This window comes from Anas platyrhynchos, chromosome 1 (assembly GCF_047663525.1).
Source record: "Anas platyrhynchos isolate ZD024472 breed Pekin duck chromosome 1, IASCAAS_PekinDuck_T2T, whole genome shotgun sequence".
In the NCBI taxonomy this organism is placed as follows: Eukaryota; Metazoa; Chordata; class Aves; order Anseriformes; family Anatidae; genus Anas; species Anas platyrhynchos.
This window is the reverse complement of record NC_092587.1, coordinates 47,226,450-47,253,665: the sequence shown is the minus strand read 5'-3', so window position 1 is coordinate 47,253,665 and position 27,216 is coordinate 47,226,450. Positions and strand designations below refer to the sequence as shown.

The following is a 27,216-nucleotide window of genomic DNA, read 5'->3' as shown; positions in this document are numbered from 1 at the left end:
AGGGAGCCCACAACACCTGTGGCTAATTATCATTCTTCCTCCTGTTCCTAGCCGCCTTCTACCCTCCAAGGCTTCCCTAGTTTGTATCCATCCCCTTCCCCGTGCCCTGACAGTGTGTAGAAGCCCTGCAAAACAACACATACCCAGTGTCACGGGCAGAAACAAGACTGTTGAGCGCTAGCTCTTGGCAACCACTATGCACGGTGCGCCACATAATGATCAGCACTGGTGAGCACAACATTTGGCAGTTAGCTCAGGCACAGACCGTTACCTTTTCCAGGTTAATCCTCCAGGAGACAGAAGCACCTTCCATGGCTTCTAGTGGTCACAGGCTAATACAGCGCTTTTCTCAGAACGGTTTAACAAATTCCCCAGGAAAATGCAATACCACGCTTACATTGACACACGGCATGGAAAATAAAAACGCTGCATCAGGAGAGCAAAGCTCAGTCAATATTAACGACAATGTCACTAAATGCAATTTCGTTCCTCAGGTGTCTAGTACTACAATTTAACAACAATATTAAAAACATACTGCGTATGTCACTAATACATTTTCATTGCAAATCTTCATAAAAACAGCAGATACAATTTTTACACCCACAAAAGTTTTCACTATCAAATCATAAAGACTAATTGGTCCTTTACAGGTTTCTGTTACTAAAGTGGTAACGAAGGGAAAAAAATAAAGCAAATAAACCTTGAATAAATAGATTTTATTGTAGTGGAGTAAACAAATTACAGTACCAACAACAAATACAAACTTATTTTCATAATGTGAAGGCAATTTGTTATACTTCAACTCTACTACATTATTTCAAAAAAAAAAAAATTATTGCTTCTGCCCATTATAAAAATACAAGAGGCACATTGACAAGACTAGCAAAAAAAAGTTTTCATCGCTTTTTCAATTCATTTCATCCTGTCTATGTGCTTGGGAACTTCAAAATAACATTCCAAATGTAGATTAGAGCAACTGGTTTACAATCCAAATATCAACCCAGCAAAATTCCACACCAATACAATAACTTCTGCATCAAAGGAGGAAGAGGATATTATCAACTACATTATTTTAGGATTTTTCCAGAAAATTGAATCTCAATTTGTTTTTTAAATGTAAAAATTTCAGCACCACACAACGCTTGCTAAAATATTTTTTAAAATTTTGTGCAACAAGATTATTTTGTTTTTTGACTTCCAAATATTTTTACACCATTTATAAAGATATTTTAAAAATGCCATTACTCTTACAATGATTTTGTTTAGAAAACAACATTCTTGATAATTTAAACAGTCTGTCAAAAATAAATACAAAACTATGCAGAGTATTTTTTACGCAATTCAGGCACATACAATCATGGTTTGGCAGAATACCAAAAGCATGTACAAACGATAAGCTACTGAAAACTAACACTACGTAGAATTCACAGGCTTTATTTGGAGTCCTCACTTTGTGCACCACCTTCCTCGGCTGTCTTGTTTCTGGCTAAGTCCCTGTATGCTCCTACTGCTACTCGCTCTCTAGATGGTCCAAGCTCTTGCAGCTGTTTTCTCTGTGTGGTTTCTAGTTCTTCTAGACGCTTGCGAAGCAGGGAAAGCTCTCTTTGATGCTGTTCCTCCTTAAAACCAATAAAAGTTGCTGTATTACATTTTGCACACCTACAGGCGACCAAAATGAGCAATAATTTCTTTATTATTATTATCACTATTAATGGTTTTAAAATAAAAACTGTGAAGAGCAGAATGTTTTTACTCATTAGATTCCACCACCATCCCAAATTTTAGTGGATATCATTCTGACATTCAAGACAAATAACCACAACGAGAAATGAGCGCAGGCATTCCTTCTCTCGTATGAAGATGCACACTAAGCTGAGGCCTTACGTCACTTACCAAGAATCAGTAAAGTCGGCCTGGCCAGCCTCAATTAGAGAGATTTTTCCACCCTCAGAAGCTCACCGGGGTAAATAAAATGCTTTTAAGCACACAAGAAATCAAGAGCAGCAATATCAGTGCTTAATTATGAAAGGATGGTTTGATACAAATAGAATGGGATTTCTTGTCCAAAAGGCGCCACTTAAAGCCTCTCAGGAGAAGGAGAAACTACAGAGAGCAGGGTTAAAATTGCCTGTTTGTGGCATTCTGTAATGTATCCTTTGTCTTTGAAGAATTCCTTCCTATTCAGAGGAAGGGAACACCAAAAGATGCATTCCAAAGAGTTTTCCTCTTTTCAAATAGCTAAAGCTCCTTCCTTCCTTAAGACTAAGGTCTTCAGTGAAGGACTGTTCTAATACCCCTCTTTTGTCATACTATTTTCTCACGTATACATGGTAATACATCACCACCTGAAGGAGGGGGAAGGACACTTCAGGCCCAGGAGGCAGGGCAGATGATGACATTACACCAGCTGGACCGAGTGATGGTATGTTAGGATTCAAAATTAAGCTCCGGAACTCATTGTGTCTACGTTGTAATTCCTTCAGTCTCTTCTGGAGGCGCACATATTCTTCATAGGACACATTCTGCCTGCAGAATAAGAGAAGTCTTATTGCTCGCAACCTTAATTATCACAACACAGAAGCACACCTCTCCATGAGCACTCTGCTGTTCACTGTCTCTGTGAAGGCAAGCTATGTACCAGAAGATCCTGAAGGTGGAAGATCTGTGTATATTCTTCAGCCTAAACACCTCAGAGTCCCTGCACACGCCAACCTACCCGCTGCATTACAGACTAGAATTTACATGGAATAAATTAAGCTTTTAATAGCATTCACAGGAGTGAACCACGTTGCATTAATTATTTGAACCATGCCCTCCATGCTTGCTCAATGAGCAAAAAAAGAAAAGGAGCTTTTCTTTCAAAGAGGATGTTAAGTCTGTTTCCCTTGCCATTCTGAAGTCTTTTTTTCTTTCCGGTCTTCCATTTATTTTCACATACTGTGCTTTCAACTCCAACACTGCTTCGCTCACACCTTTTCCTTTTTTTCTTTTTTTAAACATAAATCCTTTTTTTGAAGGGATTCCTGCAACAGCATCTATACTTTTCAGATATTTTCCCTCCATTTCTACCTGAGCCAGCCCTACAGTTGTCTTATAAACTCTTAGCTGTCCACAAACACAACTATCACAGACAGATTCCATCCAAAGAACTCTAGTACTGAAAATGCCATTAGACTGGCTCCAGTTAGTAAACTAAGTGGCATAAGTACTTCATATTTCTAAGTCAGATTTGAGCCATACATAATTTTTCAAGGTAAGAAAAATGAATGTTTATTACCTATTTAACACATGATTTTCTTTTTCCAGTTCTTCTATCTTGGCTTCCAGAAGTTGTAGTTTCTCTTGCATTCTCCTTTGTTTATTATCATTGAGCGTCTTTCTCTGCCAAGCAGACATTTCAAACAAAGCTAAGTAACGCCTTGGTATATGAGCTTCTGTAAGAATTAAACCCAGACTGCACATGGTTTAATGTTGTGACAGTTTTTAGGAATTTCCCTTTCTATGCTCTTAGGAGGTTCTGAATCCCCAGGATAGAAAACAAAAGAGACGGGAAATAACCCAGAGCTATGACTGAAAAAGGCACAGTAAGTCACCCGTTGGTCGATGACTGCCTGTATTAACACTCACTGGCTGTGCAATTACAAGAATCATTCCTTACATGGCCATGTATAAACGTGACAAAAACCTGTACACTTTATTCTGTGACTTTTTTTTGCTCATATTGACCTCAACTTCTAACGAGCTTAGAAACTTTCTGTAAGTTTCACAATCAGTATACGAACAACGTATAAAATTGCCAACTAATCTTGAGTTTTTATAAACAATCATTTTTTTCCTTTCAAGCTATTACATAAAAAGCTAGCTTAGAATATGAAGAGTACCACACCGCAACACAGAACAGATGGGTCACACATAAGCAAGGAAAAGGAGAACAGCATCTATCTGATACCTGAAACAACATCCTTACTAATCAAGGACTTAAAATAACACACAAAAATTACATTTAAATACACACAGGAAAACCTTACAAAGTCTTTGATGGCACTAAAACAAAGTTGCCAGCCATAATATTCCTTTGCATATCACTTCGACATGTTTCTTTGCTAATCCTGAAGAACCTGATGTACTTTATAATTATACACAGTAGATTGCAAATAGACTTGTAATATTAAAACAATTCTAGCTGGCCAAAGCAACACTGATCTTTTCATAAACATGATCATTCATAAAGGAAGAGCCAACATGCCTTTTTCTGAGCAACAGCAGCCCGACATAGCTTGTTCTTCGCTTCATTGTATTTCTCCTCTTTCTCTGTGATGCGCTGAGTAAGCATGTGCTTCTCCTCCAGCCATTCAATACGTCTGTATTCTAAAGTCCTTAGAAAAATCAGGTAAAAAGAGTAAAATGTTATATAGACAAAGCAGTGTTTTAGATTATGGCCTTAAGGCTCTTAAAATAAATGCTTCTTTTCACAACTCGTACGTTTATATACTGAAGCTTATCATTTAAATTTGTGTCCAAGATTCACCAAATTTCAACCTGTGCCTTAACGTAATCCTAGGTTTTGTTCAACCACAAGGCAAATTCTGAAAACTAATTCCAGTAATTGTAGGCTGCTTGTTGGTTGGCATGTTGCCCAACTGTCCAGAGAACATTTCTAAATTCAAATCAAATACTCACACTGGAGCACAACGTTAGACAATTATGCCAAGTGTCAGTTGTCAGAAGGGCTGACAACTGCCTTCTGTGTTTGGGAGGTGAGATGTTAAGGGAGTAGCTTGCTGCCCTCTGTGCTCTACTCCTCTGTAACAGAGAAGTACAGACTTGACTGTTGTGTGCTCCCAACCAGAACACCAATATAACAGGAAGCTCCCACAGATACGGTTCCTAGACAACATCCAGCTGAACCCACACTGACACCCAAATCTGTAATTTGTTTAGATTTTTGCATGGTTAAAAGATGTTAAAATGAGGCTGTGCTCTCTAGCAGTGCAAAGGAAAGGAGCTAGCTTCTCGTCTTGTTTGTTGTGGTTATCTGCACTGTGGGTCAAAGCAGAGAAACAACTGTCTATTTGACTGTGCTGTTATATAAAAATCAAACGGTGAGATTCTGTGCAGCAGTTTTTAAGAAATGCAGCCCAGGGATTGGTATCAGTGCATCCATACCACTCTGGTCTTGGGCTGATGCAGGTTCCCTGCAGGGAGTCTGAATGAATCTCCATACATTTCTCACCAAACACCCTTTACCTTCCCCACAGTGGAATTATTATGAGTCATCCACTCTCAAACCAGAACCAGGATCCTGGCCCTATTGATATCCATAATAGTTCTTTTAGCAGATCCAGTGGGGATTGTATCTTCCTATTGACTATAAGTAATTATTACTACCCAGGAACCCAAGAGTTTTCCCAAAAAGCACTGCTTAACGTTAAAAGAATTTCAGCTGAGACAGTGGTTAAAAAGGCCCTGAGTTTTTGTTTAAAGAAATGCCACTAATATTGTTCCTGAAACACTAAACAAGTGCCTGCTTGAGTTCATCGCTCATCTTTATCAGTCTCAGTAGTTCGCCTTTGGCTTTTTCTCATTTCACGTTTTCATTTCCAAGCCTAAGCCAGACCCAGCCAACTGCTTTACCTACTCATGGCCCAACTAGCATTATTTTAACTTATCCGAAACTGTGTATCTCAGGCCTTCTTATCTTTTGGTCCTTACTTCACTTCCTCTTTAAGCTAAGTTGTTTTGATGCAACTTTACCCTTGGAGTTCAAGCTCGAAAGAATTATTGAACCAAGGAAGGAAGTTGCATCACCCACAGAGTCAGAAGAGAAATGGAAATGTACCAAGGCTCCCAGGGTAAGAGGAGGGCAGACTGGGAGGACTTGCATGTAGGCTGCAAAGCTTCTTAATTTCTGCAGTATTGGACTTGGTGCATCTCACATTACCTACAGATTTATAAAATCACCTCGGAGGACTGCCAAGCTCCTGTCACTGCCTTCCCAGGAAAACTGACTCCTGACTGATAAAAGATCTACATCCCATAAATGTGTAAATGAGTGATGATCTCACTCAAAATATGGATACTCTTTCCTGAAGTAAACATCCAAAGTATTTAACATGCTACTGACACCTGCATTGATGGCATTAAAACACAGCACTCTGTGGTGCTAATGCAATAATCTCTTCAAATGTGAAACTGAAAAGCAATACTTGAATCAGCGACAATAGTGCAATTGCATTAGCAACCCATAGCAAAGAAGGATTTAGTATATACATACATACATATATATATATGTATACCACGTGGCACCTCTTAGAAGTTTTCTATTTGATCTGGAACACTGACTCTCTTTAACACCCACAGCACAATAATCCATTACAAGTTACACATCTATTTGGTTACTAGGCTAGGAAATACTGAACAGCTCTTTCATACCGACTGACAAATTAATCTTTAAATTCCAGGAAAACATTCATTACTGGACTGCCTCTGGACAAGATTTGGTTTCCTTTAGCAATTTTTAGCATGTTTTGATTGTATGTGGTCACACATGTGTACTAAAGTGATTATTTTTCGTTTTGATGGGAGCAACTAGTAGACACCCAAGAGGCTATTTTTTTGCCTCATATCAGCTAAAAGTATGTGGTGAAAGGGAAAAAACGTATATACACACATATAGACTGGGTCCCTGAAATCTTATCAAAGCATAATGTAACACACAACCACTTTTTTTTTTCACTCTTCATGCTTAAACACTCTTAACACTCTTAAAACACCGCATACAAAATTCTGGATCTACTCTTACGTAGTAAGTTTGACATTCACTCCTTATAAAATGTGATCCTATTTCTATTAAATTGTGTATTTCATTAGTCAATAGTAAATTGTAACAGACATGAATAGAAACAAACTCCTATTTTTGAAGTTATCACAAGCAAAGCTTGTATACATACTGCATAACAGATAACAGAAGCTATGGCTTTAAAAAAATATGCAGTTGTCTAGTATTTCCTGTTCACATTTAATTTCAGACTTTATTCGGAATCCACAATCCGTTCTAAGTAATCCATGTGAAAGCAATACAGGCAATATGAAAAGTAAAACCAAAAATGAAGAAAAAAAATTTACTTCTCTGTTTCCAGTTGAGCTTTTTCTGCCTGAGTCCTGGCGTTTTGACATTCTTGTCTCAGTCTTTCTATTGTTTCCTTCAGCTTCTGATTAGAATCCAGCAAATCATTTTCTGACTGAGAAAGTGAAGCAACTTGGAGTTGCATGTCTTGAATTTGCTATAAAAATGAAATTTTTCCATTTGAGAAGATATGCAAATAACTAACAATTAATTTTGAGATACTGAGAACAAAATGCAGACACCAACTGGCTGCATTAACTTACATAAATCTATCTCATTTGTTCCCTTTCTCCTTACTTAACAGCTTCTCCAGAAGTTTTACAATAAATTACTATTAGACAAGGAAGAAATCTTCAATTGTGGTTGAAATGAGAAAGAGAAAGGAAGAGAGGAATCCTCAGTCTTTTCCTAGAACTCAGAGAATCTTTTACAACTTAGAGCACTTAGAGAACTAGAGCACCACGCCACACTGATCAGCCTAGCTTTGGAGCTACCCAGACTCTTCTCTCTCCTAACACACAATGCTGACTCCAACCGCGTTACAGCCCTCAATGGCTGTACCAACCAGTTCACAAAAGCAAGTCATTACAGAGTCTGAGAAGTCCAATCTCTGCAGTCAGCACACAGAAAGGCCGATTGTTCCCCTTTTCTTTTCCTCTCCCCACCCACAGATACCCCAGTTTCTAGAGTGGAAAAGAAAATATTGCATTGACCTTCAGGTGCATGCAGGTTCCAGATGACTTCAATCCACACCCATATTGTTACCTACTAGGTAACAGTATGGGTGAGCAGGAGTTAAAAGAATTAGGTTTTATTTCCAACACTGCCATCAATTCACTTTGTGATAGAAATATACCACTTTACACCAGTTTATTCATTTATCAAACATCTGTTAAGCACTTGAAGAACCTCAGATGAGAGATGCAGTATAAATGCAGAGCACTACCTAGAAACAATTTATAAGTTTCCATGGAAACTGAATCTCCAGTTAAATAGTGCATAACCGTTTTCAATATACCAGTCCATAAACATTCAGCTTTGAAATCCTTGATACCTAAAAACTGCATGGAGCGAAAAGCTGTAATCCATTTATGAAGGTCCACAAAAGCATGACTGATTCCTGTACACCTTTTTTTTTTAAAAAAAAAAAATATATATATATATATATATATATATATATATATATATCTGTTGAATACATTTTGTCCCTTGGGGGAAAAAAAGCCTTAAAAATTCAATTTGATCTTCAAATGCTGGACATGATCACTGCAGGAAAGACTGTATTTCTCTATAAAATATTACAATGCAATAAACTCTTACCTGTTTTAGATCGCCACTTTCACGTTTCTTCTCTTCTAGCTCCTCTGCCTGCATAGCTTGCTGTTGAATTTTTAATCTAAAAATTGTATAAAATACAATTATTTTAATCTAATTAAAATATTGATGTTAGAAGTCAGTAAAAATCAGCCTGCCAACAAAATATATGGTATAAATATTTAGCAGCCTTTCAAATTAAGTGATTAAAAATCTATTTTTATTGATTATTAGGCTTCATATAGGATTAAGAAATAGGTTATTTGTTTGTTTTTTGTAGTATGACTTTTATTCGTTTCCTCATACTGATCTTCATATAAATACTGTAGCAAACCAACTTCAATGAGAATTCTAATAACCATCTCAGAAAGATATCATATTAGGATTCCAGTTTGCCAGTTGATGATATGGTGCTATTGTGGAAAGAAAGACAGTTCATTTTAACACTGTGTTTTTCTGAGCAGCCAACACGGACCAAGTTTTAACAAAGGTAATGCAAATTTACTTCTTTAAAATGTTCATTAAAATTGTAATTTTTGTTAAGGTTTGGATGAAAAATGTTAACTCTTTACAAACAGCATATTTTTTCTACTGTCATCTTTTTACACACTGCACATGGTCATTTGTTTTATTTACCATAATGAACAATTATGCACCTGTAAATAGTTAACTTTTATACTGACTACTGTAAAGAAATTATGGAAAAAAATGAGAAATTTGTTTTAAGGTTAGAAAAACCACTACCGCAGACGCTGAAGTTCCTTTTTGCTAGATTCTTCTGCCAGCTGTACAACACGTAGCTTCTCTTCATACTGATCCTTTTCAGTTTGTCTCCAAGTATCTTGTTCCAGTTTCATCTTCTCTAGATCAGCTAATCTGTTCTCAAGTTCTAACCTGAGATATTAAACAATATTTACCGAAGAACATGACAAAGTGCCAAGAGTTTATTACTAGGAATGACATTTAAATAAGTTACTCAAAACATTCTTCCCAGCCCTTTTAGAAGTTGAGCAATAAATCAACAAACATACTTTTCATCTTGTAAGGCTGCAATTTTTTCAAAAACTTCCTCTTTAGCAGCTTGCACTTTACGAATTAGCTCTCGATCCTTTTCTACTAAAAGCACTTTATGACGCTCAACAGCTGCCTTAAGAATTTCGTTGTCTGACAGCAATCCTACAGTACACATTAAAAAAAAAAGTTAAAATGTCATTATTGATATCAACTTGATGAAATCCATTAATAGCATAACTATAAATTGCAAAAAGGGAACTAAACATCAGAATTCACAAAATTGAATGTAAATGAATGAAGGAAATTAAATGACAGATAAAAGAGAGAAGACCATTCGTGTAACAGCAACATTTCAGAAAACTTTTGAAGAGTGACCATTGCACTGGAATCCTTATACAAATGTAATAGGTGGTATTATAGATTTAAATTTGAAAGTTATTTCTAGTACACAGTTGTGTATGGCTAAAAAAGAGTCCCACAATAGCTAAGAAAAGGTCAAGCAAGATGTGTTATTTTCACAGAGGACATTACATTTACAGAAACCAGTAGCAGGTTACCTTTGAAATTAATAACCCAGCTACAGCAAATCTCCCATTTTAACCCAGTCATATTACCAAATTCTTCACTTCTACAATTGTGACTCCACACAAAGGAACAATGGATGCACATGGTAAAAGGCAGCTGTGTTCCACAGGCAAATAGGTAGACAAGTTATAACAATAACTCCTGGTTATTTAGCTAATTCGGTGATACAAGTCAGATTCCACAGGCAGCTTCAGGTTGGCTCTAATCTTGTCTGTACTTCACATTTCATAGGGTCCAACATTTTTAGTTTGCAATAAGTGCATTGTTGATACAGAAATCAGCACCTAGTTGCTCTTGGGATACTTAACAGTAAAACAAACCAACAGAAATAACTGTTCCAGGAAGAAGAAGGTACCATTTTGAGATTATGGTAAATCAGGGAGGACAGTCCACTTAAAAGCTGTAGAGTGATTTAAATTAGCAGCAACTGGTACTAGAAAGCTTTGTTCTTCTCACTACAGAAGACTATTACACATTGCCTACAGGCTCAGATATATTAGGTAGCTTAGACCATTGCCTATTTTATTTAAAGAACAAACTAGAAATTAGATTTTGTTTCACATGACAGCCTAACCCATTTTTTTTCCATTCCATGGATTCAGAAGCAGAAAACAAAACACTGAAGCCTATAATACATTAAGGTTTCAAGCAGAGTGCAAAAGGCTGTAGAATTAGACAATAGAGAAAAAAAATGCCCTAGAAGGGACATGATTTGAAACAGATTACGTGCAATTTGTATCACAAATCCATTAATTTACATAAATGCAAGTTGTTCTGTAACTGTCCTTCAAAACCTGTGTGACAGATCAAGTGATAGGACACAGTTCAGATAACAAAATTCATTTTTTGATCTATCACTTAGACCAGAAGCAGAAGGTAAAGATTGCCAGGGAATGTTTAGAGGAAAAATAATTGAAGTATTCTAACTGAAAGTTATAAAAGAAACCACTAGAAATTAATTGCACATTTTACCATCCATTTCACTTTGAATCTTGTTTCTCTCTCTTTCTGCTTCGCTTTTTGTTCTTGCTGCCTCCAGTTTGACATTTGTTACTTCTAATTTGTGTGAATGTTTAAGTTCCTCTACCTAAGAATTAGAAAAATAAAAAATCCACTGAAAATAAATACGTATGTATTTGCAGCTCAAAGTTTGTCAGGCGATACTTTGCTAACAAGAAAATCTGTGAAATAAGGGTAATTACGCTTATTCTAAATACACCTTTGTAAATATTTTTCCATCTACTGCTTTTCTGAAAGCCATTCTAGAATATCCAGCCTTGCAGATAATTTTTAAATGGTGCTTATATGGATACTGCAGCACTACATCTATTGACATGATCTGGTTCCCCAAATGATGATTGGTATTATTACAGGCTAATGGATGTATTATCAGTTATCTTGAAACACAAGGTTTGCATATTCCCTGACGAAGACATTAAAGTGCCCAAATATACTATCCATTCCGGGAAACAAGCTTTCTGACTACGGGCACGTATTTCATCTTTAACCAGCCAGTTGTTACAAGCCAGTTCATTACAAGTTATTACAAGTCTAGAAGATACTCTCTACAAAGATTTGCACAGAAACGTGCAGGATTGCCTACAAAAACTCAGTTTCTGAGCAAATACTAGACATTCTCCAAGCTAGCCTGTGATCACTGGCATATTTTTGAGAAGACTACTCATTTGAACTCTCTTGCTATGACACTGAACCAATATTGCATAAGACCCGGATGCCTCACTAACTCAGGCATTAGCATGTCAGTTTGCTCATACCTCACTTCCGACTGAAAATCTCTGAGTCAAACTAAAATAAAGTTAAATGTAATCTCCCTGGAGTAAAACAAAGCAGGGATATGCAAAACCAGGGTATCCATTGCTTCCCCTAAGTCATTTCAATTTGATAACCACTTATCCCTTAATCACCCTTGACCTCCTGGAGTGCTACATTACTTTCAAAGTCGAAGTCTTCATAGATTTAAAGTGCATTTTAAATCAAATACTTCTCTGCAGCTAAGACATGCACATCAAACAGCCTCATAAAAGCAGTCTTAAGAATATCAAATCAAAGACAATTACTGCTTGCACAAAAACTTTTTTTTTTTTTATAGTTTAGGCATTCATACACAGTAATTACACGGTCAATGAGAATTAAATACCTAGAGGAAAGCACTTATATTGAAAATCCATTCACAGTGACAAACATAATTACAACCTGCTAGCACATGCAAGTGGCAAAAGGTTAAGAATGACATAGTAGCTTATTAAGTAACTACATGGTGGATTTGGTTGCTTATATATGATGTTGAGAACATCTGAGGGCAACTTGGAAAGATTTAAGGTGGCTTTTTTAAGGCACAGATTCACAACACAAATGCATGCAATTGTTCAGCAATGAGTATGAGTGGGTACAGAAGTGTTTGGGGGACAGGGACATTAGTATATAGAAATTATTTCCTACTTTCATCCCTTCAAGAAACATAATTTTCTCCTACTTCTGCAGGTGCGCAGAGCTGTAAAGCTGAGAACACCAGCTGATACAAAAAGACTGGTGATGATTAGATATTCTGATAGGCTACTGATTTTAAAATGTTTAACAAAGAAGTTTCTTCCTCCAGTTTATTTTTCATTTAGACAAGTTTAAGACATTAAAATACCAGCAGATCCTATTATGGTAAATTTGAACTTTTTAGGACAAAGGATCAAAATGAAATACTTCACATTCATAAATGTGTACTCTGAAACACGTCTTAAATGAAATCCGAGGTTGCTGAAGAACAACTATGGAAGAAAATGAAGGATTTTTTTTCCTATATGGTATCTTTTTTTTGAGAAATATTATGCCAATGTTGTCTGTCATACCCATACAATGCACATGTCAGTGTTAATTTAGAGAATATTTAGAAATATAGGATAGCTTTGAGTCAACACAGAGCTTAAAATAGTTCTGCATTCAACTATACATACAAGACCAAAACTACTGGCTTTACAGTTAGTTCAGAAATAACTAAAGCCTTTCTAGTAGACTGAGAAAACACAGGACATTAAGTTTGCTAGCAAGAACTGACAAATGTGCTAAAAATGATCATCCAATATTTTCTGCAGAAAGGACAGAATGAGAAATAACAGAATGCTAACATTTATCCAGGTACCTGTTTCATTAGGAATGAAATATGAGTGTGCTGACTCAGATTTACATAAAGCAATAAAACTATTCTGCAACATTTGAAGGTAAAACAATTTACTAGTGCTTCAATTTTGCTTATTCATTCAAATAACCACATACAAAATTACATAAAGGTCTGTCTTTTGTACATTATGTAGCTGAGGAGTAGATGCAACCAGATAAAACTCTGAATCTGGCATCTAATACCAATCTAATTATTCTGAATTACTAAATAGTGATGCCAAGTTTCTTATTAAGCACTTCCAGGTTTTCCCTATAGTAGAAGTCTTTTGATTTTTTTTTCACCTAAGTATTTTTCTAAAAATTTCTCTAAGGTGTTGAGAAAAGGCATAGAAACAAAACAAAATCCCTTAGATACGGTGCTGATCCAACAGCTAAGATACTCAAACTTTGTAAAACAATAATCTACTTAAAACGATACAATGCAGCTCTGTACAGAAACATTTCTGTATAAGCTATGCTGACATTAGCCCAAGGGGAGGGCTACACAACTGTCCCACTTCTAGCACAACCTAGATCTCAGCAGTGATTCTGATGCTGATTGCTGCCTCTAGCTAACATAGCCTGCTCCAAGGATACTTAAAAATTAATTAATTAATTAATTAAATCAACAAGCCATACCTCAACTTAAAGAAAGGAAAATAGCATCTATTTAGAGCTCCGTTGCACTTTACACAGGATATAAAAATAAATAAATAAATAAAACTTTTCATGGGTTAGAAATTCTTTTTTGCAGTCGAAGAAGTCTGGCTATCTTCATGAGTATTAAAAACCTGAAGACACCTCTTTGAGCACTGTTATGTTTAGAGAAAAGACCTAGAATATAAAATTAAAAAAGTGTAACCTCAATCTTTAGAGATGTTCCTAGAGATCAAGTTTTTCCTGTGAAGTCACATTCTATATTTTCCAAGTGAAATTGGGGAAAAAAAATTCCAAGCCTATTTTAAGTCACTGAAGAAAAATGTTGTCATTTTATTCTTAATGTAAAATATGAACAGAAACTTAAACATGATATGAAAAATGTATATTTAGAATATCATAATAGCACTTACTTTAGCAGTTAAGGAATTGACTTCTCTTTCAGATTTGTGAAGTTTGCTAGTTAAAAGAATGTTTTGTTCATGACTCATCTGCAATTCTTTCTCAACTCGATCAATCTGTTGTTCAGCTGACTTCTTTTCTGCCTTGAATAAAGGAGGTGTTTGTTACATTTTTGGAGCAAGGCTGTTTCTAGCTACTCACCTGCATGTTTCCGTTGATCTGGGCTTCAAGATATTAATGACCTTTTATAATAATTATACCTAAAAATATTTAACTTCTGGTCAACAGCACGTGGTTTTGTACTTTACTCAGAAGTAACAAAAGCTTTTATTAACACTGCATGCACAGAATCACACACACTGTCAATCCTACTTGAAAAGGCAGAGCTTAGTTAGGAAGCAGCACATATTCCTACCCATAAATTCCTGTTCGGCTCTAAACACCGGTATCACCAGTGTGTAAGTATTATAGGCTCAAGACCATGAGATTTACTAAAGTATCAAAAAGGCAGTATAACCTAGGATTTCACCTTACTTTTTCCAAGCTAAATTTCCTATTTCTGGCAGGGTCTTTTAAAGTTTTCTAAATGAAGAATATCGTGACGCTTTTTAAGTTGGAATCAGAGTACTTGACAGAGATTCACTGCATTTTGTTACAAGTGCATATAGCACTTATAAAGTAAAAAGGAAAATGAACCATGCATCTGTATGTTGCAGCTGTCCAAGAAGTCTACACAGAAAGACTCACTACCTAGACAGGTAGCAAGACCTGAAGACCATAGACGAGGAATGCAGAGGAATCCCATCAAATATAACTGTTCAGAAATACCAAAGGTTCTTCAAAGGGCAAGCAAAAGCTGAGAACCAAATAATTATGGTAATATGTTGAAGAATAGAGAGACACAGGTAGATAAATTAAAAACAAAAGGAATTTTTAAAAGTTGAAAATTTACTGTAGCAGATTATTAACATCTTGTCACCAGTTTCTAACTCCAACTAAATGACAAGTGCTGACTTGAACACCTTTTTGGCTGCGTACATGGTATTACTAAAATGTTTAGACGGAAAATCAATTAAAATCTCTCAGGTAAGCTCTCCACCTTTCCGAAGCTAAATTGGTAGTAAGACTGCAATGTACTTGCACCTTATTTTTAAATCTGAAATTTACAAATTCAAATTGTGGATTCAATAGCAAAATTATCAGTGACCTCAGTGACAGTTCTATTAGGTTAAGTGTTATTCTCACTCCTCTCTACAAGGAGACAAAATTAAAAAATAAAAAACAATAATAATCTTACCTCTAGAGACCTTGTCAGAGACTGCATCTCAGCTAACTGTCGGACTTGTATTCTTTGAACACTTTCTGCTTGTGCACCACAGTTGTCTCTTTCAGCTCTTAGTTCTGCTACTTCTGCCTCTAAGCCTTTTAATTTCTGATACAATTGTGCCTTTTCTCTGGAGAGTACCTCCACACGCTTACTGTCCCTCGTGGGATCAACACTCAGCAGCTGATTATGGAGTTCTTCTTTATCTTTCTCCAGCCTTGCAATCTGATCGTTGTTAATTGGAAAAAGAACAGCCTTTATATTGATTACGTGTCAGACAGCAACAAATACAATGATTGACAATTCAGGAAAGTGCAGCAGTGCACATTTAAAAATTATGAAATTATATTTGCATTTGTATTCTCTCAAAATAGGACAATCAACAGTCCCAGTAGTCAGCACCTTTTTTGGCTTTAATTTTCACTGATAAGGCTTGTCCTCAGATGTCCGTGAACCACCTAGCAATCTGTGGAAGTAAAGCAGTACTCAGAGTAGAGGAAAAAAAAGTTAGGGATCCTTAATGCACTGGAAACACATTAGTCCTTGGAATGCCCCCAAGCACTTTGAATGAACTTGCTCATATCATCGCAAGGCCATTCTCATCTTTGAGAGGTCATGGCAACCCAAGTAGGCTCTGGAAGACTGGGAAGAGGCAGATAGCACACCCTTCATCAAGGGCAAAAGGGTCAAGAAGGAGGACCCAGGTAACTATAGGACAATCAACTTCACATCAGCCTCTGGGAAGGCTGTGGAACAAATCTTCTTAACATTGATTTTTAAACACATGAAAGACAAGACAATGGGAAGCAGGGTTTATCAAGGTCAAAACTTGCTCAGCTTACTTCTTTCTAGGACTGGCATTGCAGAAAAGGAGAGCAAAGTAGATCTTGTAAAAAATTGATTTTAGCAAGGCTTTTCATGCAATCTCCCATAATCTTCCCTCTCTCACCAAATTGGTGAGATATGGGCTGAATAAACACATGATGCATTGGGCGGAAAACTGGATGGCTTAAGGTGTGGTGATTAGTGATGCAAAGTTCAGCTGACTACCTGTAACTGATGGAACCTTTCTGGGGTCAGTATAGGGTCCCATACTGATTGATGTCCTTATCAATGACCTGGATGACAGGAGTGCACGTTCAGCGAGCTTGTGGGTGACACTGAACTCAGGGGAATGGTCAATATGCTTGAAAGAACTGCTCCTCTGACTGAAGAAATGTGCTGACTGGAACCTCAAGTTCAACAAGAGCAAGTACACAGCAACGCATCTGGGGTGGAGTAACCCACTGCAGCTGCACAGGCTGGGGGCAGCTACCTAGGAAGCAGCTCCACAGGAAGGCAGCTGGGTGTCCTTGTGGGCAGTTGCAGTATTAGGCAGCAGAGCACCCCTGCAGCAAAGACAACCAACTGATTCCTGGAGACTAACAAAATCACCATCCCTGGGGGTGTTCAAGGTTGTACGTGGTGCTTAGGGACATGGTTTAGTGGGTGACACTGGTGGTAGGGGGATGGTTGGACCAGATGATCTGGGAGGTCTTTTCCAACCTTAATGATTCTATGAAAAGAATAGCCAGCAGGTCCCTAAAAGTGATCTTCTGCATCCTTCCAGCAGTTTTAAGACCACACCTGGTGTACTGTGCCCAGAATTCAAGATAGTCAATGTGAACCATCCCTGTCAGACAGAAAACAAAGCAAGTTCCCGAGGCAGTGTGATAGGTATGAACTAATCTTGAGAATCTAACTAGCAAACACTATAAATATATAGATCCCAGAGTTTCAAACTAAGTTACAGTGACAGAATGTTCTGTGCAGACTGGGGGCAAATGAGTAAGAAAGTAAGGTGCAAAAGAGTTCTCTCCATATTTGGAGACCACTTTCCCAACTCTGCACTGTTTTTATGAATTTAATCAGTGATTTCTATGGAACAATGCCAAATTCTGCAGCATATACCCACACAATCCCTTTTATGAACAGATCAAAGAGTTACTGCATGACATGTTCAAGCCAGCATTTAGGAATTAGGATGTTTCTGTAGTACCCTTGCATTAAATGGCAGGGGAGGTTAAAAGGATTCTAAATAAGTGAAACTAGATTACATTGTGCCCTGGGCTCCATCCAGGTAATTCCACGTTCTCTAAGCATGCTGGTTTGCAGCAGGACTAGCACAAAGCCAGCAAGCCCACAAGAGAGGCAGGCTATAAAGCAGCACGGTGGGTTAGCTCTGTGAAGGACAAGCGTTCTGTTTTTGATGCACCACATTTGTGAATTTGGACTGATTTGAAAGCAGTGATTGCCCTTGATTTGTACCTCATGTTGGGACTAATACATTCAAATCTAGCATCTTGTGATATACTCCCAGACAAATACTTAAATGAATATGCAAATCACATATGCAACACTCATTTACACAGCTGCATATATTTAAAACACATAAACTGGCAATTTATTTAGCTACGCCTTTCAAAGTTCAGTTCTGAAACAAAAAAGTTATGGATTATTTATTCAAGAGTTAACACAACTGAAATAAAGATACCAAAAAGTTTTTAGTATCCTTTCAACAATCACTGTCCTGATCCCACATAGTTTCAAATTGTATCCTTGTCCTGTCAACAGTATATTCTCTTTCCTTCTTTTATGATCAGTTGCCATGGATATAATCATAGAATGCTTTGGGTTGGAAAGGACCTTAAAGATAATCAGGGACACCTCCCACCAGCCCAGGCTACCCAAAGCCCTATGCAGCCTGGCCTTGAGCACCTCCAGGGATGGGGCAGCCACAGCTTATCTGCGCAGTCTGTGCCAGGGCCTCACTACCCTCTATGGGAAGACTTTCTTCCTTAGATCTAATCTAAATCTCCCCTCTTTTAGTTTATAACTGTTACTCCATGTCCTATCACTCCACTCCCTGACACCTCCCCATCTTTCCTGCAGGCCCCCTTTAGACACTGGCAGGCCGCCGTCAGGTCTCCCCAGGGCCTTCTCTTCTCCAGGCTGAACAACCCCAACTCCCTCAGCCTGTCCCCACAGGAGAGGTGCTCCAGCCCTCTGATCAGCCTCGTGGCCCTCCTCTGGACTCATTCTAACAGCTCCACGTCCTTGTGCTGGGGGCCCAGAGCTGAATGCAGCACCGCAGGTGGTGTCTCAGGAGCGTGAGGTAGAAGGGTGCAAGCCCAGGTAGATGACATCAGTTGCTATTCCTCTATCCACCAGTGCTGTAACCCCATCTTAGAAGGCCACCAAATCCGTCAGGCATGATCTGCCCTTGGGGAAGCCGTGTTGGCTGTCACCAGTCACCTCCTTCTTTTCCATGTGCCTTAACATAGTTTCCTGGAGGATCTGCTCCATGATCTTGCAAAGCACAGAGGTAAGACTGAATGGCTTGTTGTTCCCTGGGTCCTCCTTCCTTTTTCCCTTTTTAAAAATGGGGGTTATGTTTCCCCTCTCCCAGCCAGTGGGAACTTCAGACTGCCACAACTTCTCAAATATGATGGACAGTGGCTTAGCAACTTCATCCGCCAGTTCCCTCAGGACTTGGGGATTCATCTCATCAGGTCCCATGGACTTGTGCACCTTCAGGTTCCTTAGATGGTCCCAAACCTGAGCTTCTCCTACAGTGAGTGGTTCTTCATTCTTCCAGTTCCTTCCTTTGCCTTCTGGGACTTAAGCTGTGTGCCTAGAGCTCTTGCCAGTGAAAACAGAGACAAAAGAGTCATCGTGTACCTCAGCCTTCACCATACTCTGGGTAACCAGGTCTCCCATTTTCTGCTTGAGTTTGGCCAGAAGCTCCTTTGTTCAACCATGCAGGCCTCCTGGTGTTTTTGCCTGACTTCCTCAATTTAAAAATTTAAGTTTCTATCACTTGCTCATAACTTATTAATTTCATGTCTCAAATTCTATCAAAAATATGATTTTAAAGAAGCATTTAAATGACAGCCAGTAGCTTTACTTATCAGAAGGCAAGTCTACTCTAACTTATAATAGCACAAATGATATTGCAACACATCACCAAACAAACCTACAGAGACAGCCTTAGGGTTAAGTCATTAAAGCGTTTTGAGAATTACAAGATCAGAAACAAATATTACATTATGAAACGATGTCAAACTGATAACCCCTCAAGTGGTTTTGTCATCAGATACAATTTAAACTAACATAACAATCCATGTACCTCTGCCTCATACTTTATTTTCTTCTCTTCTAAAACACGTGCGTGTTCTTCCTTTTGATGTTCAAATTCTGACTTCAGAAAAGTATGTTCATAACGAAGTTTGTTATATTCTGTTCTGTATTTTTCCACTTCCTGAGTGAGACAAAAAATAAATCAGTCCAAAGTTTTCAGTTTTATTTCTCTCAAACATCCATGCAATGCTCCTGTCACTTCAAAAGTTTCATTTGTAGACATGAATCCCTCCCTCTCCCTTTTCTAGGGTTTCAACCTCCACTACCTCAGGCAACAGTAGCAAACAGTACCAGCCAGCCAAAGGGAAGTCCTATTTTGCTCCCCCTTCAGTTTTAATTTCCTAAGGTTTTTAGAAACAATTACAAACTGGTCATCACTACTCTAAATGAAATAAAATACTACTAAATACTCTATACTTACATTTTCTAGTTTCCGATAACGTTCTGTCATAGGAGATTCCAATTCCTGCTGTATTTGTGCTTTTAACAGCTCTAACTTCTGAGGAGTTAGGACCTTAAGACAGAAAGGTATCATAAATAACCAGTCTTATTCATTTATTTACATTGTGACAGGCCAAATATCCAGGAATAAAGTATTTCAAGCATGGCTTTAAGAATTCCGTTTTATTTTCTGTTTTTCTAAAGAATTTTTCAATGGTAGCTACAGAAGAAATGTGATATTAATGATCTAAAAATATTCTGGGAAGATAATAATGTTGACATTTAAAATGTCAGCATTCACTGGTAGAAGCAATACAAATGTCAATCAGTGTCTGGGGATCCTTTGTTAGATGCTGTGTTTGTTTCCTAAGAGCTACGTCCTGCATTAGTTTAGGGAAACAAGCAATTATAGAAAATGTCATCCAAATGATCTTAAATGTTTTTGGTAGTTTTTTTTTGTTTGTTTCCTTTTTAGGATGAAGAAAGTTGCCACCATGAAGAGAAACAAACACCTACTTCTGTAACCACTTATGCTAAAAGGCATCTAAGTTATCCAACAGGGCAGACGATTTTCCCCATAGCAGGAACAGAACATGCATGGACAGAGACTGAGGATCTTACTATTAATGTAGTACCTAGCAGAATTTAGAATATTTAATTAAACAAAACAATTTCATCCTATAGTCAGTCACTCTAAGGAAGAAACATTCCTCAGATGGGGCGGTTTCAAGATAGCTGAAATAGATTCAAGACAAATGTATGCCTGTTACAGAAACATAAACATGGCCCTGTTCCAGGACTGAAATACATATTAAACTCTACTAGTAAATTGCCTCACCTGCGTCTTCAGTCTTTCCAACTCTTGTGTTTTACCCAACAACTCCTCTCTATATTCAGCAAGGAGAAACTGGAATTTTTCATGTACAGTCTGCTTTTCAACTAACAACCGCTTCAGTTCATCTTGTAATTTTGTATATTCCTCCTGTAACCTGTAAGTTAAAATATTCATTTGGAGAGTAAATCTAAAATAAATTTAAGCTCAGAAACCTCATCTTCAGATGCAAAAATAAGAATATCAATTAAAACTAAGAAGTTAATACCTTCATCCTGTAACATATTGAAAACTTATCCCATATTTACAAACATATAATGTACTTCAGAAACCTCACCTACAATATCTTAAGGTATTTTGAATTGTGTTTTTCTGAAGTGAACAATACTGAAATATGTCCTTAAATACACAAACAGCTAACACACACAAACTCCCTTCTACCTAAGATTTTGCTTCATCTTTTAACAGCTCTAATGAAGAAACCTGTTTAAAATACTGTACCTTATGTGTTCTGCCTTTAGAGTTTGATAATTTGCTTTATGGTGCTCACATCGCATTTTTTCATCAATCAGAAGTTTTTGTAATTCTTGTGAATTAGCCACATCACCACTCCCAGCCATGGGAGGAAGACTACCCAAAGCATCCATTTTATGGTGACTCTTCACGATGGGTATTGAGAGGACAAAAAAATAAAAAAAATGAACTTATTACAAATCTACATCGCCGTGCACCTTTTCAGCTGACATCCCAGGAGATCAGGTCACCTGACAGAAATACAAACCCGTGTAGTTAGCAATCAAGTACATTCACACTTCAAAGACTTCACGTGCTACTTTTGCTTTCAATACAGAAGAATCCTAGCTTGGCTGTAGCTCACGTTAGAAATCCCCTACTGAAAGGGCCACTCTTCTCTGCTCGTTCTACCTGCCCTGAGATGTACTAGCTGTCTAGCTGTCGTAGAGACACAGAATAAAGTTAAATCTGGAGATTATTTGAGCCAATACAAAACAAGCATCTTTAACCACCAGGCCACACAAAATGTTATTTTTACTTGCACTGCACACTGAGAATCAAACCATGATGTTAATTATGCCCTGTTAACTAGGATTCAAGCAGGGGTCACAGACATCAGATACGAAGTAGTAAAAGCTGTTTGTATCACAGTCTGTCGCACTATCCTAACATGATGCACTGTTCCACACACCATCACATCACCCCAAACAGGAGATGATGCTCACTGGTGAGCTCCTATCAGGCCACTTCTGGAAGAGTTACGACTTAACAGGCTGGTATCTTCCAGATTGTCCAAAGCTCACCTCTGAAACGTATCAGTGATACGTGTCACTTCTAGTTTTTGAAGTTTTTCTGGTGGTTTCGTGTGACCTTTCCAGCAAGAGTTTTGCTAAATGTGACAATCTCGGATGGGTGTGAGAAAGCTGCAGATTGCCAGATGCTGAGAAATGAGGAAGTATTATAACATGCGCCCCATCGGTTCTTCTCGATATTAGAAACCAGGCACTGCCTGAGACTGGTTATTGCTGGTGCTTCTAAAGGATCTGGGGGAGGGAGGACTGCAACTGAATTTTAGGGAAGTTATAAAGCTTTGAAACCAGCTACCCTGACATTTTGGGCTTTCGGCAGTACTGGACTGGTGCCTAAAAACTCTGTATTTGCAGTGGTATGCAAAAAAAAGTTAAATCTCCAGCATCACTGCAACTAGCTAGCCTCCTTCTCGAGCACAGCTGAATACGTAACGCTTTCTAGTATTCCACTCTTAACATCTCTCATGGGCCTACCTTAAGCACTCACTATTTAATTCTATAAACCCTGAGCTACAAGCGAGATGAAAATTATCTTCCATATAGATAAATAAGCACGGCACATTTAGTGCCCATTTTCTTCCTCCACTACTAGGATGGGGAAAAGGTGAGAGGAAAGTGTCCCAATACCAGCACAGGCAAGGTGGCAATAGCCATTTCTTTTATCCTGCTTTACTCAAATTTGCTGAGAGGATAAGGAGAAGGAGATGCTTCTGAAGCAACATTATGATCAACAAAAAAAAAAAAAGAAAAAAATGGAAATGCAACTGTTTGTAATTTCAGCCCCAAGCTGCTGAAGGTGGGAAATGCATCCTCTCCTCACAGCTTTGGCTACTATCAGAAAGTCCACAGATTATAAAGCAAAACACAGTTGTGTGCGCATCTGCCTAAAGATCTCACATAAAAGAAAAAAGGACAGAAGGAGGTAAAAATGTGGCTTACAAATCCGTTTCACACATTCAAAAACCTAAGCAATATGTAGTTAAGGAAGCAAAACTATTTAGGCTTGCAGGGACATCTAGTGGCAAACTTCAGGATTTACATTCCCAGTGATAGAATCTACAGTACCAGAAATGCAATTACTTTGTAAGACCTCCCTCCTTGAAATCATTGACAGCAACTTGTGATATTTAGCCTACACACTTTCTTACAATAAAATTAAATAAAATAGCTTTCTTTTTTTTTTTTTCCCTCAAAAACAAAACAAGTCCTCACAGAGCTGCAAACACTCACCATTGTCTTGGCCCTATAGAGTAAGTACCCTACTAACATGAATCTCTTCTGTACTAGTGGCACTTTCTCATAGTCAATTATTAGACCTAAAATATTCTTCAAGATTATGCAGGACTACACTTTTTTTTTTTTTTTTTAAGTAATACTTTACAGGAACACTAGTTAAAACTCCTTCCCTTGTACACCTGTTCAAAAAAGGTAGAGAACCATAAAACATGCTTGAAAGAAACTAAAACCCCAGCATATCTAAAATTAATTCTCCACCTATAACATAACATAAAACTTGGTAAATTTACAAAGCTGCAAACTTGTATCAACTGCCCCGAATCCATACTATGCAATCTTAACATCATTTTGTGCAGGTACACAAGGAAAGGTATTGGTACAAAGTCCTGAAGCCCAGGTTTTGCACACTTAATACCTGAAATTACATAATATACATATATCTATATATTGATATTGGTTAATATTTTTGGTAGAATATCCAGTCAAGTGAAGTAACTCGACTACATTTCCAAGAGTCACCTTTGTTCTGCCTTTCTCCTCCAAAGAGCTATTTTCACACGCAAAGAAACACTTTTTAAATACGTACTTCACATCTCTCTCCTTTATATCTACACATCATGAAAGGACTTTTCTTTCACAAGATTTTTGAGCTACATTATTTTAAATTTTGTTTTCTACAAGCACTTAAAATTGTGAGAAAACTTGCATTTAGAGAAAAACATGAAGACGTCACCATAATTTCTGACCACCACAGCCTCCTTCTCACTTCCCTGGCATAGCCCAACTCCAGGACTCCAGCACGCACCAGCCTGGGTGACAACTCACTCACGGCTCTTCTTTGTGTCCTCTGACCATGCTAACACATAAATTTACCACGGTTGAACATTGAACAGTTAAATTAGATGATACTCTGAATGTAGTTTTGCAACGACTGCTGCCACATCTCGTGGAACAATAAGCTATTTGTCTGGAAGAATAAGTGAGACACTCAAAGGCAGCAGAGCCTCACACAAGTGATTCCAGACACTACTGCTCTGCTTAAGGGTCTGTGGAGTCGGAGCAGATAAGGAGCTAACAAGAAACCGTAACCCACTTGACAGCTCCCTGTCACCAGGAATGAGAGGTTGCCTTCCTCCCTCCTTCATCCTTATTCCTGGAACTGCCATTCATCAGACCCTTCTATGAACTGCTTTAACTCAAGAAGCCAATAGTTAAACGAGCAGAAAACACTCAATAGTTTCTTTTTCTGGTGAGGCCAGTGAGTCATTCCAGCATAAGGAAAAACCCAAGAAGCCACAGAATCAGTGAAAGTAGGCAGCTGGTACTGGCTTGCACAAAGAAACAAGGAGACAAATAAGGTGGCGGAAGGAGGAGCACGCCTCTCTCCTTTCAGGAGCAGAGAACTGTCACATCAGGAGTTCAGACCTTCATGCGGTCACAGCCTTGGGCTAGACACTCGGCTTTTCAACAAAGTTAGGTTAAATTAGCCCTACCTTAAATGACTATGCAACACACCCGAGGTCACACTTCCCATGAACACTGAGCAAATAAAAAAAAAAAAAGCAAAGTTATCTATCATTTGAGAAGTTAGATTGTATACTGCTCTAACAGTTTACATTTTACATTTTGCAATAGCCAAAGTAACCACATTTAAGAAATAAGAAATAAAATAAATAATAATAATAAAAAACAAAATAAACTGGGGAAAAAAATCAGCAAAAGGTGAAAACCTTTATTATAGGAATCTCTATGATCTGGGTAACTGCTCAGACATCACTGTTGAGAATCCAGTGAAAATAAACACTTAATGCTTCTGCATGCCTAAGTGCAGAAATAGGAGAACACCTCTATGATTTATAACTTACGAAAGACATCAGTCTCATTTCAACTGTCACTTCTCTCACTACGCTGTTTAAAGTACACGTGCCAACTGCCAGGCATGTCAGAGTATACCTGGTCTGGGGGAGGGGGGTGCCCCTGCCCCTGGCAGGGGGTTGGAGCTGGGTGATCCTTCAGGGTCCCTCCCAACCCAACCCACCCTGTGACACGGGATTTCGCAGTGCCACCTTCATGCATAGCACATGGGGTTACTCTTGCCATTTCTGTCTTATACTAGAAATAGGGTTATTTTTGTTAGATAAAGAAAACAAACAGGGTTATAAGCTAACCCAGGATTAAAGGTTTTGCTTTAAAAGCATACACTAGTAAGCCAAGCTGCTAGCACAAGCCACTGATCAAACTAAAATTTGTCACAGGAGTTATATTTGGTAAGTCTCTTAGCTGCAGTCCAGAGCAATTTGTCTGCATACACCAGGTAGGGTTTGTTTGTTTGTTTTCCTGTGACAAGAGACCTTCAGATACAAACAAGAAACTTCTCACTAAAACCTCATTCAACATTGCAGCTGGGGTTAGAGATGCAACAGCCCGCAGCCTGCCGCACACATCTGCACAGCCCACAACACTTCCCCTGCTGCTGACAGGACTCTGCACACTGACTGCAAACCGGCGGCGTCCAGGCAGGGCTCACTCCTCACCTCAGCCTGCGTGCCCTACGCGGCCCCTGCAGGCAAACGCGGCAGCACCCACCCTGCTGTGCCCATGCAGGCAAAGCCCGTGTGAGAAAGCGGAGCGCGGAGCGCGGAGCCCGCAGCCGTTGCGTGGCCGTTGCGTTACCGTTACTGTTTCCGTTACCTTCCCCGCCGCCCTCGCGGGGCTCCCCCTACACCCAGCGGCCCCCGGCCGGGAGCCGTTTAAAAATGGCGCCGCCGGCCCGAGGGGCGCGGGGCGGCCTGGGAGCAGCGCGCGGGGCGGGACGGGCGGTGTCGCCCGGGGAACGGCCGCGCGCGTGCGTGGAGGCGGGAGGGGAGCGGAGGGGAGCGGAGGGGAGGGGAGGGGAGGAGAGGAGGAGCCCGCCCGGCCCGGCCCGGCCCCGCCGCACAACGGGGCCGTGCCCCCAGGCACAGGGAAACGGCACCCGTCCCCCTGTGAAAAACAAATAAAATATAAATTTTAAAATATTAAATTATCTAGGTAACTAAAATCAGCAGACAGGGTTAGGTGTCTGTTGCCAGCAAAGCTGCTCAACAGCCTTACAGTGACCGTCTCCCCAGTGACATCTCACAGCTGTGCAAGAAGCAGTACGGAAAACCTGCTCCTACCTGTGATTGCTTTTACTATAATGCTGCTGTAGGGACTCAGATGGGCCTGGCCTGGGAATCCTGCAGAGTGCAGGGGAAGAGGAGTGAAAGCAAGGGACCAAGGGCACAAGGAGGAGATGGCTGGGGGAAGAAGAACTGGCAGGCAGGGGACTCGGGAACACAGCAGAGAGGCAAAAGGGTCAGACAAGAGATGAGCCTAGAGAACAAGAGGGAGAAACAGCTAGAAAATGAAAATTATATAGTACAAGGCAAATGAGAAATGTAAAGAGCAATAAGTAAATATGAAAGGAAAACAAACTGTTGGGGAAAAAGGGGGACACATTGGTGTGTGTTTGTTCCTTTTCTCTTTGTGTCAGTCCGACTCTGCTAATGAAGTCAGTGCCTAAAGGAAGCAGGAATAATAAACACCCTCATAACATATTGAATTCAGGCAGTAGCAAGTTCACCTCTTGGCAACA

The 27,216-nt window shown here is 38.8% G+C and overlaps 1 protein-coding gene across 14 annotated transcripts; it reads right to left on the bottom strand.

Moving 5' to 3' along the window:
- Positions 1-697: 697 nt before the first annotated feature.
- On the bottom strand, positions 698-26,443 carry CEP83 (centrosomal protein 83). 14 transcript variants are annotated; one of them, XM_027452060.3, is made up of 17 exons: positions 26,292-26,418; positions 25,094-25,139; positions 21,544-21,806; positions 21,049-21,199; positions 20,191-20,283; positions 19,759-19,890; positions 15,564-15,815; positions 14,278-14,409; positions 11,012-11,126; positions 9,472-9,616; positions 9,185-9,334; positions 8,447-8,522; positions 7,126-7,283; positions 4,247-4,376; positions 3,278-3,381; positions 2,346-2,526; positions 698-1,619 (listed from the first exon to the last, which is right to left on the bottom strand). In XM_027452060.3, exons 3-17 carry the CDS (start codon positions 21,687-21,689, stop codon positions 1,434-1,436), a joined length of 2,151 nt encoding a protein of 716 aa, XP_027307861.2. In that variant the 5' UTR covers positions 21,690-21,806; positions 25,094-25,139; positions 26,292-26,418; the 3' UTR covers positions 698-1,433. The 14 variants fall into 14 exon arrangements, with proteins under 14 accessions (XP_027307861.2, XP_027307880.2, XP_027307888.2 ...); XM_027452079.3 differs by having other exon boundaries at positions 21,544-21,701; XM_027452087.3 differs by having other exon boundaries at positions 21,544-21,701; positions 26,274-26,399.
- Between the last annotated feature and the right edge of the window lie 773 nt (positions 26,444-27,216).